An 11,932-nucleotide genomic window follows, 5' to 3' on the forward strand; every position below is an offset into this window, starting at 1 on the left:
ATCGGAATTTGTATAGACTGAAGGGCTAAGTGGGCGTTAACATCAAAATTTGATTTCAAGGTATAAGAATCAGAAATAATTGAGTATTTTATTTGCCGGAAAGCATGACTTGTTGGTAATTAGGTGGTGTAAGGTTTATGTACGATATCCAGACATCTCACAGATATAATGACATCTTTCTAAATCAGTCAAGGACACGCAATAAATAGGATAAAAACGATCGACAGTTTAATTTCATTACGCGTTTTTAAAATAGGTCGGTCGTTGAACTTTGCTAAACGCGTAATTGTGCTCTTTTTTAAAATTGTTAAGTAATTTTTTGTGAATATCAAAAGGTTTAAGCTTTCATCAGATAATTAGTTACATGTAGTCATCGAATTTTGTTATTTAATATTTTACTTAAAAGTACAGCGCTATTTGCAAGAGTAAAAAACTAATTTTTAACTACTTCCTTTAAAATGGTCGTCTGAGGTGTATATAAATTAATTTTTATTTTCGTCTTAGTGAATAATTTTTAATTTAATTGTCGGTCGAGATGAGCAACGAAATTCCGTATCTCGGAAGCAAGATTAGTTTGATATCAAAAGCTGAAATACGATATGAAGGTGTTTTGTACTCCATTGATGCCAACGAGTCTACTGTGGCTCTTGCAAAAGGTGTTGCATTTTATTGCGTTATTATTTCAATATTACAGTGGTACTCCTCCCCAACGACTTTCCCATTTCCGACTCTCTCTCATTCCCGACCGTTTTGTTTCTGATGGATATTTTTCACATTAAGCGTCACTCCCAATCTATGACTCCCTTCAAAACATGACCAATGATCTTAAAATAGCAAAATACACACAAAAATTATCATTAAATTAAAAGGTCAAATTTATGACTTGTAAAATTTTCAGTATACACATTCAAAACATGCCATCATAATTTACAAGCAAAACAAAACTTCTGGATTCTTTTTTTATATTTATGCATTTTTGAAGTGTAGATTCAAGATCCCAACGACTAATCTAACTAATGTCATTGAAGGTAATCACTTTCTGGTTTTTATGTTTGTTTTATTCTTTTTTAGCTTTTGTTTTTAAATTTAATTGTGAAACGTTTATTTTTTAAACCTTATTTCAACTTTCTAAGCAAAAAATATTTAATATGTAAATAATAATTTTCAGATGATGTAACACAAATTGAAATGGAAAAAGAGAACTCTGCAAATGAGGTCAAGTTTCTCAATGGCATGACATTAGAATAGTTTGCTTTAGTAGATGACAAAGTCCCAACATGTGCTAAAACAGAGAAAGATAACTTGGATATTCAGTCATAACCTGAAGAAGATCCACAAAGAGATAGAACTTATGAAATAATTGAACCAGTAATTTCTTTTACTGCTGCCTCTAAAAGTACTCTGTAAGTACTAAAAGTACTAACAGTTGATTCATTTTACACTGACTCATGGATTCAAAGGCATTTCAGAACTTTTGGAAAGAATTTTCATGGTCAAATTTAAACAGAACATTTTAGAAAGAAGTCAACAGTTGTTTAACCTTCACTTCATTTTTTCCCCAAAATAAATTAAATTTTTTAGTTTAACAAAACAACATAGTTTTTCCAAATTATATATTGTATGAATATAATACAAAGCAGTGTACATTTACTAATTGAAAATAATGTATACATCTTGTGTACCTTTTCTTTATTTGGTTATAAATATGCTTTCTCTTCATTTTAGACCCCTCCCTTTAAAGACCTGATTTTTTTGACATTTTTAAAGTCTTTAATAAGGAGTGCCACTGTACTAAATTTAATTAATATTTTTAAATGGAAATTTTTTTTGAAAGTATGACTATTGTTCATTTGGAAAAATTAATAAAAGTTTTTTATTTTTAGATAAAGATAATGCATCCAACAATTTGTTACTAAAATTTAGTCAGGTCTTTTGGTACAGAGGACCGACACACGGATCACCCTGTCCAGCCCAGAGATGAAATTTTTGAATACATAATATTTCGAGGTACAGACATTAAAGATTTACATGTGTGTGATACTAACAAGCTTACACCTCAAGATCCAGCTATTGTTCAGGTTGACATTTGAAATTTGACCTCATTTTTACTTCTGGCCAATTCACTATTTGAAATAAATGTTCTTTTGCAAATCATCATAAGAAGTTTGACTTATACCATAGTTTATTGAAATACAATGTAATTTAAAGTGAATGTTCTATTTTTGTTTCAGTCTTCTATGTCCTCAAGCCAGATTAACTCTGTAGGTAGCAACAATGTGTATCCATTTGGTGGGGGGCCACCACCTACGGGCTCCTACTCTGCCCAACAAATGCCTGGCCAGTACCCTCCCTACAATGCATTCGGAGGTCATAGCTATCAAAGTCATTCAAATTATCAAGGCAGTCATTCACAATTCAGTGGTGCTCCATCAACTCATTCAGGTTTTTAACTTATTTCATCCTCATTAGTTTAGAATTCATTTAAGATTTATCAGACATTTTGGAATACACTGATCATATTCATTGAATGATTTATTTGATGATTACATCATCTTTGCGTTTATTTTACTTTAATTTTTTTTGTGGTGTATCATCATCATCTCAAGACGAATAGATATCTAATGAAGAACTTCTACACATTAGCTAATAATTAACATTAACCTTTTTCAATATTTGGTTTTTGAATTAAAATTAATTTTATTTTCTCAATAGATTCTCGTAGTCCGTCACCACCACCTCAGCAACTACCGCAATCTCTGACCAATAGTAATGCAGCAGCTATTAATGTAGGCGGTCCTAATGATTACTCTCCTGCTATATTGGATGAAAGGACGAGGGGAGGTTCAAGTAGAGGTGGAGCTTATAATAGAGGTTTGTTGATTGGTTGGATCAATATTGTCTCCATTCAATTTTTTTCCTTGGTTTTTGTTCTCTTGTTTGTTTTTCAATCAGTTCTTCTTTAGTTTTTATTCAGGTTTTTTAGGATGTTGACCAGGTTTTATTTAGATGATATAAAAATAATTATTTTAATCTTCCTTTCTTTTACTTCCTAACAGGTACAGGTAGGTACAGTGATTACCCTCAAGGCGTCCAACAAATGGGCCTTCCCTCGCAACACCAACCACCACCACAACAACAACAGCAACAACAAAATTATATCAATCGAGAGTATGTGAGATCAGACTACCAGCAACAACAACAACAACATAGACAACAGCAGCAGCAAAGACAACAATCTCATCACAGCTATTTAAATAACAGAGAAAATGGGCCTTCTAATATTAGGTCAGTTAATATTTTTCTTCTGTCGTCCTTTTACTTCATGTTCTGTTCATGTCTAAAGTGATTTTGCTTCTGTAGAGTTCTAAATAATGCAGAGTTTGTCATTGAAAATTGGCGCCAAAAGACTTTCTTCACATAGTCATAAGCCATGAAAATTTTTTTGTTGAATATTTTAAATTTTTATTGATACATTTAAAAAATTTTCAAATGCATAAGTTCGATTTTTTTAATAAATATAAATGTTCGAAATCATTCTCCACTGAAAAGGTATAACAAAGAAAACTACCCATCACAGTACCCACCCTCAGCTGCACCCTCACAACAACAACAACAGTATCGAGACTCATCACCACCACCATCACACCAACAACAGCGTGGCTACCCATCGAACAGCAACAATGTAACATATATGAAATCATCACCTGGCAGTGCACAGCAGCAGCAACAACAACAATATGATTACAGACTTCAAAGAGGGAGAGGACCAACAAGAGGTGTGGTGATTTTTTTCTAATATGTAATCTTATGCGTGTATGTTTCTGTTTCTTTTATTTGTATGCATTTTTGTATGTGTGCCTGTATGTGTATGTATGTTTTGTTTGTTCATGTGTATCTAATTATTATTTATGTTTATATAATCTGTATCTGTGATTGTTTGTTCCTAAAAGAGTTAGTGTTCACCAGATTGTATGTGTTAATTGGAGCATGTGTGGATGATATTTATTTATCTTCTATGACAATTTTATTTGAAATATTTAGGTTACTTCAATAGCACATCAAACTTGCGACTAAATCGAGGTGGTCACATGATCAGAGGGTCCAGCCGAGGCTACGGTGGCAGGCCGGGGTACATAAGGTTTGGTCGACCAGGTGTATTGAAGTTTGACTCAGAGTTTGATTTTGAGAGCTCTAATGCTCAGTTTGATAAATGCCAGATTGAGAAGGAGTTGAAAGAAAAGCTCAAAATAGGTTGGTTCTTTGTTCTTTGAAGTTTCTCTCTCTTTTTCTCTTTTGTTTTTTTTCATATTTTCTCTCATTTATCTTTTTACCTTCTATATTTTGCTTTGTCTTCTTTTCTTGTGTTTATTATTTTTCATCTTTGAGAATAATTTTTTTATATCTTTAGTATATTGATATAAATGTGTTTGTTCACTTTTAAATCTGTTTTCTGATAAATTTGGTTGATTTCGTTGGTGCAATTTCTCTTCACTATCACAACATGTTTGAATGAGATCATTGTTACTGTTGTTGTCATTACATTTAATTTGTCAGCAAACAACTCTGAGGTAACTGCACCACACACACAACACACACACACAAACAAGCAACTTTGAAATAACAACACACACACACACACCAAACACACACGCACACACAAAAAACTTTGAAATAACAACACACACACACACATACACCAGAGAGTAAAGACCAGTCATCAGGAGACGACCCAGCAGCAGTGGATGGGGAGGGTGATGATGTAAATGGAGAGGTCGGTCAGTCAGGCCACAGTGCTTATTATGACAAGAACAAGTCCTTCTTTGATTCCATCAGCTGTGAGGCTCTAGATACTAATGGGTCAGTTTGCTGGCTGATTAGTTGGCTAATTGATTGGTTAATTAATTCATGAAGAGATTGAATGTAAACTGGTTTGTTGATTGATTGATTGAATGGTTAAAAGATTGATGTTTATAATATTTGTTAACTCACTGGCTATTTCTATTGATCTATCTGCTTTATCAACTAACTGCTTTGAGCGCATTATGCCTTCACTGAAATATTACTTAGAAACAAATGAATTTTAAAATTTGTTTATAAGAAGTTTTCATTTGAAGTCCAGCATATACAAATTGAGAAATATAAATTCTCTCAGCTGACATGTTCCTATTATTTCCATCATTAATTTGTCATGGCCATTCATTCAGCTCTGCTGCTCGTACGAACTGGCGGGAGGAGAGAAAGTTGAACTTTGAGACGTTCGGTTTACGAGGTTCCAACGGGTTCAGAGGTCGCTACAGAGGCCGAGGTGGCGGCGGTTCGTACAGCCGTGGATACGGGGGCATGGATAATGGGTACCATTCAAATAGAGGAGGGTATGGGGGCTTCAGAGGAGGTGACAGAAGTTGGGGTAGGTGTTTGTTTCTGTTTTTTTTTTGTTTGCTCATCTCGTTTTTTGTTTTTAATTTATTGATGAAGAATTATTCTTTCAAACTTTTTTCCATCAAATCCTATTTTACATGCTTTTTGTCAGGTATTATTTTCTTTTTTTTATGTTGAAAAATATTCAAAAAGCCTAAATTGCTTAATACGAGATATGATTGACACTAACAATTGAAACTAACGACAAACAGCCAACCAGTACAGCAGAGGAGGTGGGCGTAGCTACCGTGGGGGTGGTTGGAATAAGCAGCAACAGCAGCAGCAGGAGGCTGGTGACAACAGAATCGTCGAATCGACTTCTTTAAACAACAACCAACCTTCCACTATTAATAAATAAAAGTTTAACAATCAATACATTTATAATGGTCGTAATGATGATAATATTTATTGATACTAGTAATGATAATTATAAATAAATATAGTGGTGAAATGGTATAGCCATGCCTACCATATACATATAAAGTTCACATTGTTATGTTAGTTTTCCTTGTATACCTGTGTATGTTCTTAAAAATTTCGACCAACTCTCTTAGATTTTGTTTATTTAAATATTATTATCTTGAAAAGTGTTCGATTGATGATGTTTTTATTAAGGATAGTTATTAATGATAATGCTTTTTTTAGGATTATTTTCTTGACTTTTTTCATGAATTTTTTTTCTGCAGGTATGAGAGGTGGAAATAATTTTAGGACAGAATACGTTGAAACTGCTGAGAGCACGTAGTTCAAATAGAATGATAAAAATATTAGTAATAGACAACAATACTAATGTTAATAATAATTATAATAACGATAAAGAACAATAATAATAATAATGAATGGAATTAATTATAATAATTGAAGAAAAAGGGAGTGATGTATTGTTATTATTATTATTATTATTGATCTGTCCAGTGAATTACGTGCTTTTGCTTACGGAAGTATAAACATCTGATGTGTATACTTTATACAGCTACTACTACGCCAACAATGAGATGATGATGGGATTAAAATTTTATCGTGTGTGTGTTTGCGGCGGATGTTTGTCTACCTTCTGACTGATGTGATGGCTAACTAGTGATGATACTGGCTGATTATTTTACGATGAGGATGGTGATGTGATGTGAATTATATCCTGTGTATTTATATACGCTACAGTGATATTATCACCGATGATGATAGTGTCTGATGTGATTTAATGATGACAACATTGATTACGGTGATGGTGCTTGCTTGAATATGAATACTTAAAATGCCGAGATGACGTTTATTAATAAAATGATAATACTGATTGAATTATAGTTATGATTGAAACCATCAAAATGTTGGAAGGTGAATTTATCTAATGATTAATAGTAGCAAGCAATGTAATGTTTAAAACTGTTAATTCACTTGCACTCATTCGTTCATTCATTCTTTCCTTCTGCCATTCGTTTATTCATTCATTTATCCATTCATTCACTCGTTGAATATCCTTAGTCTTAATATAGATATTTTGTCGAAAAACCACTCACTGATTTAGTGTCATTGTAAAGTACTGATATTAATGCAAGCATTTTGTTGCTGTGTTAGTTAATGTGTCTTGCTGCAACTTTTTGGAATGGTGGTGGTGGTGACGACAACGATGATTGTTGACGAAGGTTACTGTAATGTGATGTAAGTAAGCGGTGATTGTTGTTACAGTGTTGTTTATCATTAGCTATGTAAGCTACTGCTATAGCAGAGAAATAGAGATTTTTTTTAAAATAATTTTTAAAAGTGATATGGCGTTTTTATTCATTTAAAATATTTAAATTGCTAACCTCTTTAATGAAATTTCGTAATTATATGTAGCTTGATTTTAATGATTTCTCGGAGAGTTCATTGCACACAGAGGAGTTTTTTACTTGTTCTCATTTGCTGGGTGTACTGTTTTAATGAGATATAATAATGTCGTAACGATTTATGTCCTGTTCAATTTTTGGTTTCTACACCATAGGAAAGGTTATTTAGTTTTTATGAAATGATGGTGTAAGATATTTGTATCTATCCTACAAATGATACGGTATCAATCCTACAAATGATAACGGTGTCTATCTTACAAATGAAACGGTATCTATCATGCCAATGATATAGCATTGACGAATAATTTATTATGAAATTTTTTGGATTTAATCAATTGGTTAATCAATTTCATAAAACCACATCAGTTTTAGACAGGAATTCTTTTAACATTGCAGTCGTGTAACATTATCTTTAATTGACTCATTAAATTACCTAATGATCTTTAATTGAATTACAAAATTACTCAATGGTTCATTTAATTTTATTACAGAATTACTTACGTGTATAAACTGTTGCAATTGGATATATCAGATGCGTCAATAGCATGATGCCTCGCAGTGCTATTTAATGTGTCTCTTTGCATTTGTTTGTACGTGTTTTGTATGCGTTATTTCTTCACTTAAAATTGGATTCTTATATTATTACTGTTATTATATATTATTACTGTTATCAGTAATAATGTTATTAATGTTATTATTATCTATTTACTGTGTGGCGTTGCCGCGGTTTTCATTATAAAGTAATTTGTGATTTCTATTCTGATCAGTCTTTATACTATCAAGGTTAAGATTGTTACAGACAAATTGTGCATCTGGCGGGGTATGATTTTATTTTAAGCCTAAGAAAAAAAATTGATCTATCTATCTCTATCTTTCATTCTTTCATATAATCTCTCGAAGTTTTTTTTTAATTTAAATAATTTTGAATACTTATATCATTACCAGATGAATGATACGTGACATCTTTAAATATTAGCCGTGCCATTACTAATAATAATTGATAACTTCTTGAGGAGTGGAATTAGTAAGATGAAAATTATTAACTACAAGGAGAAAATGATTTGATTTGATAGAAAATCTATCAGCTGATATTTATCGTTCATTGTATCATGTAAAAATAACAATTTCAATAATGGTAATAGTATATTATAATAGAAATAATAATAAATTTTATTAATAATAACAATAGTGGTCATCTTTTTTTAGGTTATTCTTTATGCTTTTTTTGTGCAAATTCGGATATTTTCATACTAATTGAAGACGTGATTTATGGCGTGATGCAGCGGTGAGTTACATTATTCCAAAAAAATTTGTATGTTTATTAGTAAGTAATGCTATTAAACAGAGAATCCTCTCTGCCAGTCTGTCTGTTCATTGATTCTTCAGTTTTGTCCATTTTCAGTTTGGATGAAGTCTCGAAAAATCAAATTATTCGCAGGGAAACGAATTTTTTTAAATTATTGGAATTATAAAACTGTTATATATATGTTGTGTTGGATTTTCAACAGTGGAACATGTCTACTTGCAACCATTTTTTTAGTCACACGCACACGTAACACTATCAAATGATAACGCTTTATAATGAGTTTTACATAACAAGCTTTCATACCATAATATATTATTTCTGTTAGATCTAATCTGAAATTTCTATAAGAATCAAATTCTTTTTTCTTTGTTAATTAATTAATCATCATCTTCATTTTATGAATTTAAAATGTTTTTTCATTTAATTTTCACAAGATGTTTTTAGGATGTTGTTTGAGAACCGATACAAAATATGCATTACTGTCTTACTACTGCGTTAGTATGACACGTGTGATCAATGTGGATAATAATAATAATGGTTATAATAGTAATAGTTAATAACGAAACACTAAGTTAACGTTTAGACTAAGTTTTTAACGGAATCTGTACCCTAAATTTATTTGGTATTTTTCATGCATAACAAGTGAGAAGAAAAACATGGCGTCAATAAACGAATATAACGTGACACAAGCTCTTGTTTTTCTTTATATTTCGGGCCTTCCTTTACTATGAAATACTTAAACTACATTCCGATGAACTTGACTCAAATTTGCAAATGTTTTTATAAAAATGAGTCATCCTAACTTGAAATGAAATAGGATATATATATATATATATATATATACGTATATATATGTCCATGTTAGCGATTAAGATTAACTCGAGAAACACTTATTTGGTCTGGTCGTTGATTTAGACATTTTATCCTCGTATGTGGATGGAATTCACCTATTAATTAAAACTCTTTAGTACAAAGGAATGTTTTGATCACTAAGCTCTTAATTTCAGACATTTCCGCGATACCGTACACCTTTTTTTAGATCTGCTTGTTATAAACCTGCGGGACCCACTTTACAACTAATTTTACCTGTTTAATTGTTTAATTTTAATTGTTATCTAAATTTAGTTAAGTTGTTGAATTTGTGAAAAACAACTGCTTGTTTAACATGATACATAGATTTATTGGAGAGTTTTTTCAAAAAAAAAAAACGATACAGATTAATATTTGTATATACGTAGCTGTGCTAGATGAGCTCTCTATGAGCTTTATCACAGTCATCCTGGCTTCATTTTTTTGGGAGTGAATAAAAGATCGTATCGTATCGTACGTGTCTGACGAAATGAAGAAATTATATACAGCCCTACCTACGAAAGATGAAGCGTAATATTTACTTTAATCCTTTACTTGAAAAGTAAATTGAATATAGAAAAATTACGAGATAACAAGCATTGTCATCGCTAGAAGAATTTTTACGTTCGCAAGAAATGTCACGTTGATGTCACTTAATGATCGAATGAAATAACGAGAATTATGTGGTTATGACAGAAAATCATTAGATGTAAATATTAATTAGAATTAGTGCAAAAATTACTCACATCTAAGTTGAAATAACAATTTACACGAAAATTAACGATCATCTCAATCAACGTCACCAACATAATTGAATAATTATATAAGACACTATATAGGAGAGGCTTAAAATAGATTTCCCAGTAAAGTTCAACAGACGATGATTATTGGTGTAATTCATCATCTCTTAAATAAACATTTAAACAACTTAATTAGTTTCCACTAACTACCAAAACGAATGCTGACTCGTCATAATTATTATTGCTATTTTCTTCCTTATCATCTTCACCATCCTCAACATCACGTGATCATGTACGACTAAAGAAAAAAGACTACAAATATTTTGACTCAAATATTCGGATTCTTGTCAACCAATCAAAATTCGGGCAACCCTGACAGGTGGAATCACCTAAGAAGCCCGACTTTCTTGGCATAGCAGAGGAGGGCCTTGTAGCAGAAGGCATACTGATCGGACATTTGAATACTGAGTGCCCTCTGTGACCTTATCTTGCGAATGACCTCCATGACGTTCACCTTGTTGCTGTGCTTCAGGGCTTGGGTCATGATGTCGATAGCTATGTAGGTGCCTACGAACGATGATGATTATGATGATAATAATAAAAATAAAATAATAATAGTATGTTTTTAGTACCAGTTGAGTGAAAAATTGATTCCAATAAACATTCCTTTATTGGAAATCTTAATGGAAATAAAGGAACGAATTGAATTTAATTAGTTACAAATTTGTACAACACTTAAGTGATATTCTTACATTATTTTCAATCTACAAAAATTCATTTGAAAACATTTTATCATCAGTTTCTCTTTACACATTCAACAAAAACAAAATAAAACAAAACCCAAACAAACAAACACAAACAAATAGACAAACAAACACAAACAAACAGACAAAATAACAAACGAACAAACAAAAAAGAAAACCAAACCCAGACCTGATCTGCCAATACCAGCACTGCAATGAACAACAATAGGAGGCTCTGCGACATTCCAACCATCACCATAACAACCATTAATAATACTATTACTACTACTGCTTTTTCCTTTAGCAGTAGTTGCAGAGGCGTTGTTGGCGACAGAATCGTTTCGAATCTTGGACCACATGGTGGCTTGCACCTGCCTCACGTAGAACATGAGTTCGAGGAATGATTCGGCTGAAGTAGGGACTCCGTAGTCGGGCCAGCCGAGAAAGTGGATGTGCTTGATCTCGCGGCTTTCCGATGTCTGTGGCGGCGATAGTGACGTTGTAGTTACGGTGATGACGTAATGATGACATCGATGACGAAATAACGATGAAAGTGAAGAAATAATGATGATGACAATGTAGTGGTAATGATGAACTTGTGGTAAAGAAGTTTCTGACGATGATGTCAAGATGAGAATAATGACAATTTTGAAAAATTCCAATTAAAAATCATCTCTAGCAAGCATTGAAAATAGGCAAACACACGAAGTAGCAGTGACCTTGACATTCTGTAGCAACAAGGTCGTAGTGACCAGGTCACCCGAGGTCACTGAGCCGCAGTTGATGACCGCCAAACTGTTGTGCGTGTCTATCGTGCTATCGTCCTTCGGCCAGTACTGCCCACATTTCGTTCTACCTCTTTCCATCAATCTATCAAGACGAATGAATGAATGAATGAATGAATGAATGATCAAATAAACGGAAGATCAAATAGATGAATAGATAAATGAATGAATGAACCCAGCAGCCAATCACATACTTGGTGGTCATGACGACGACCATGACCTTCTGTTCCCAGACCATTTGCCAAAAATCCGCATATGGGGATCCTCA

The 11,932-nt window shown here is 32.5% G+C and overlaps 2 protein-coding genes across 2 annotated transcripts in view; one reads left to right on the forward strand and one right to left on the reverse strand.

The window, feature by feature from the left end:
* Positions 1-535: 535 nt before the first annotated feature.
* On the forward strand, positions 536-2,090 carry HELRODRAFT_64856 (hypothetical protein; the record flags this gene model as incomplete). The annotated part of the gene is made up of 2 exons (XM_009016965.1): positions 536-656; positions 1,924-2,090. 2 exons carry the CDS (start codon positions 536-538, stop codon positions 2,088-2,090), a joined length of 288 nt encoding a protein of 95 aa, XP_009015213.1.
* An 8,431-nt stretch (positions 2,091-10,521) lies between these two features.
* HELRODRAFT_64563 (hypothetical protein) overlaps positions 10,522-11,932 on the reverse strand; it is a gene marked incomplete at both ends in the record, with an annotated part of 7,271 nt that continues 5,860 nt past the window's right edge. The window contains 5 exons of the mRNA XM_009016966.1: positions 10,522-10,703; positions 11,070-11,155; positions 11,234-11,358; positions 11,599-11,749; positions 11,859-11,928. Of these exons, the coding sequence (XP_009015214.1) occupies positions 10,522-10,703; positions 11,070-11,155; positions 11,234-11,358; positions 11,599-11,749; positions 11,859-11,928 (614 nt within the window). The remainder of the gene's footprint in view (positions 10,704-11,069; positions 11,156-11,233; positions 11,359-11,598; positions 11,750-11,858; positions 11,929-11,932) is intronic.

This window comes from Helobdella robusta, assembly GCF_000326865.2.
Source record: "Helobdella robusta unplaced genomic scaffold HELROscaffold_2, whole genome shotgun sequence".
Lineage (NCBI taxonomy): Eukaryota > Metazoa > Annelida > Clitellata > Rhynchobdellida > Glossiphoniidae > Helobdella > Helobdella robusta.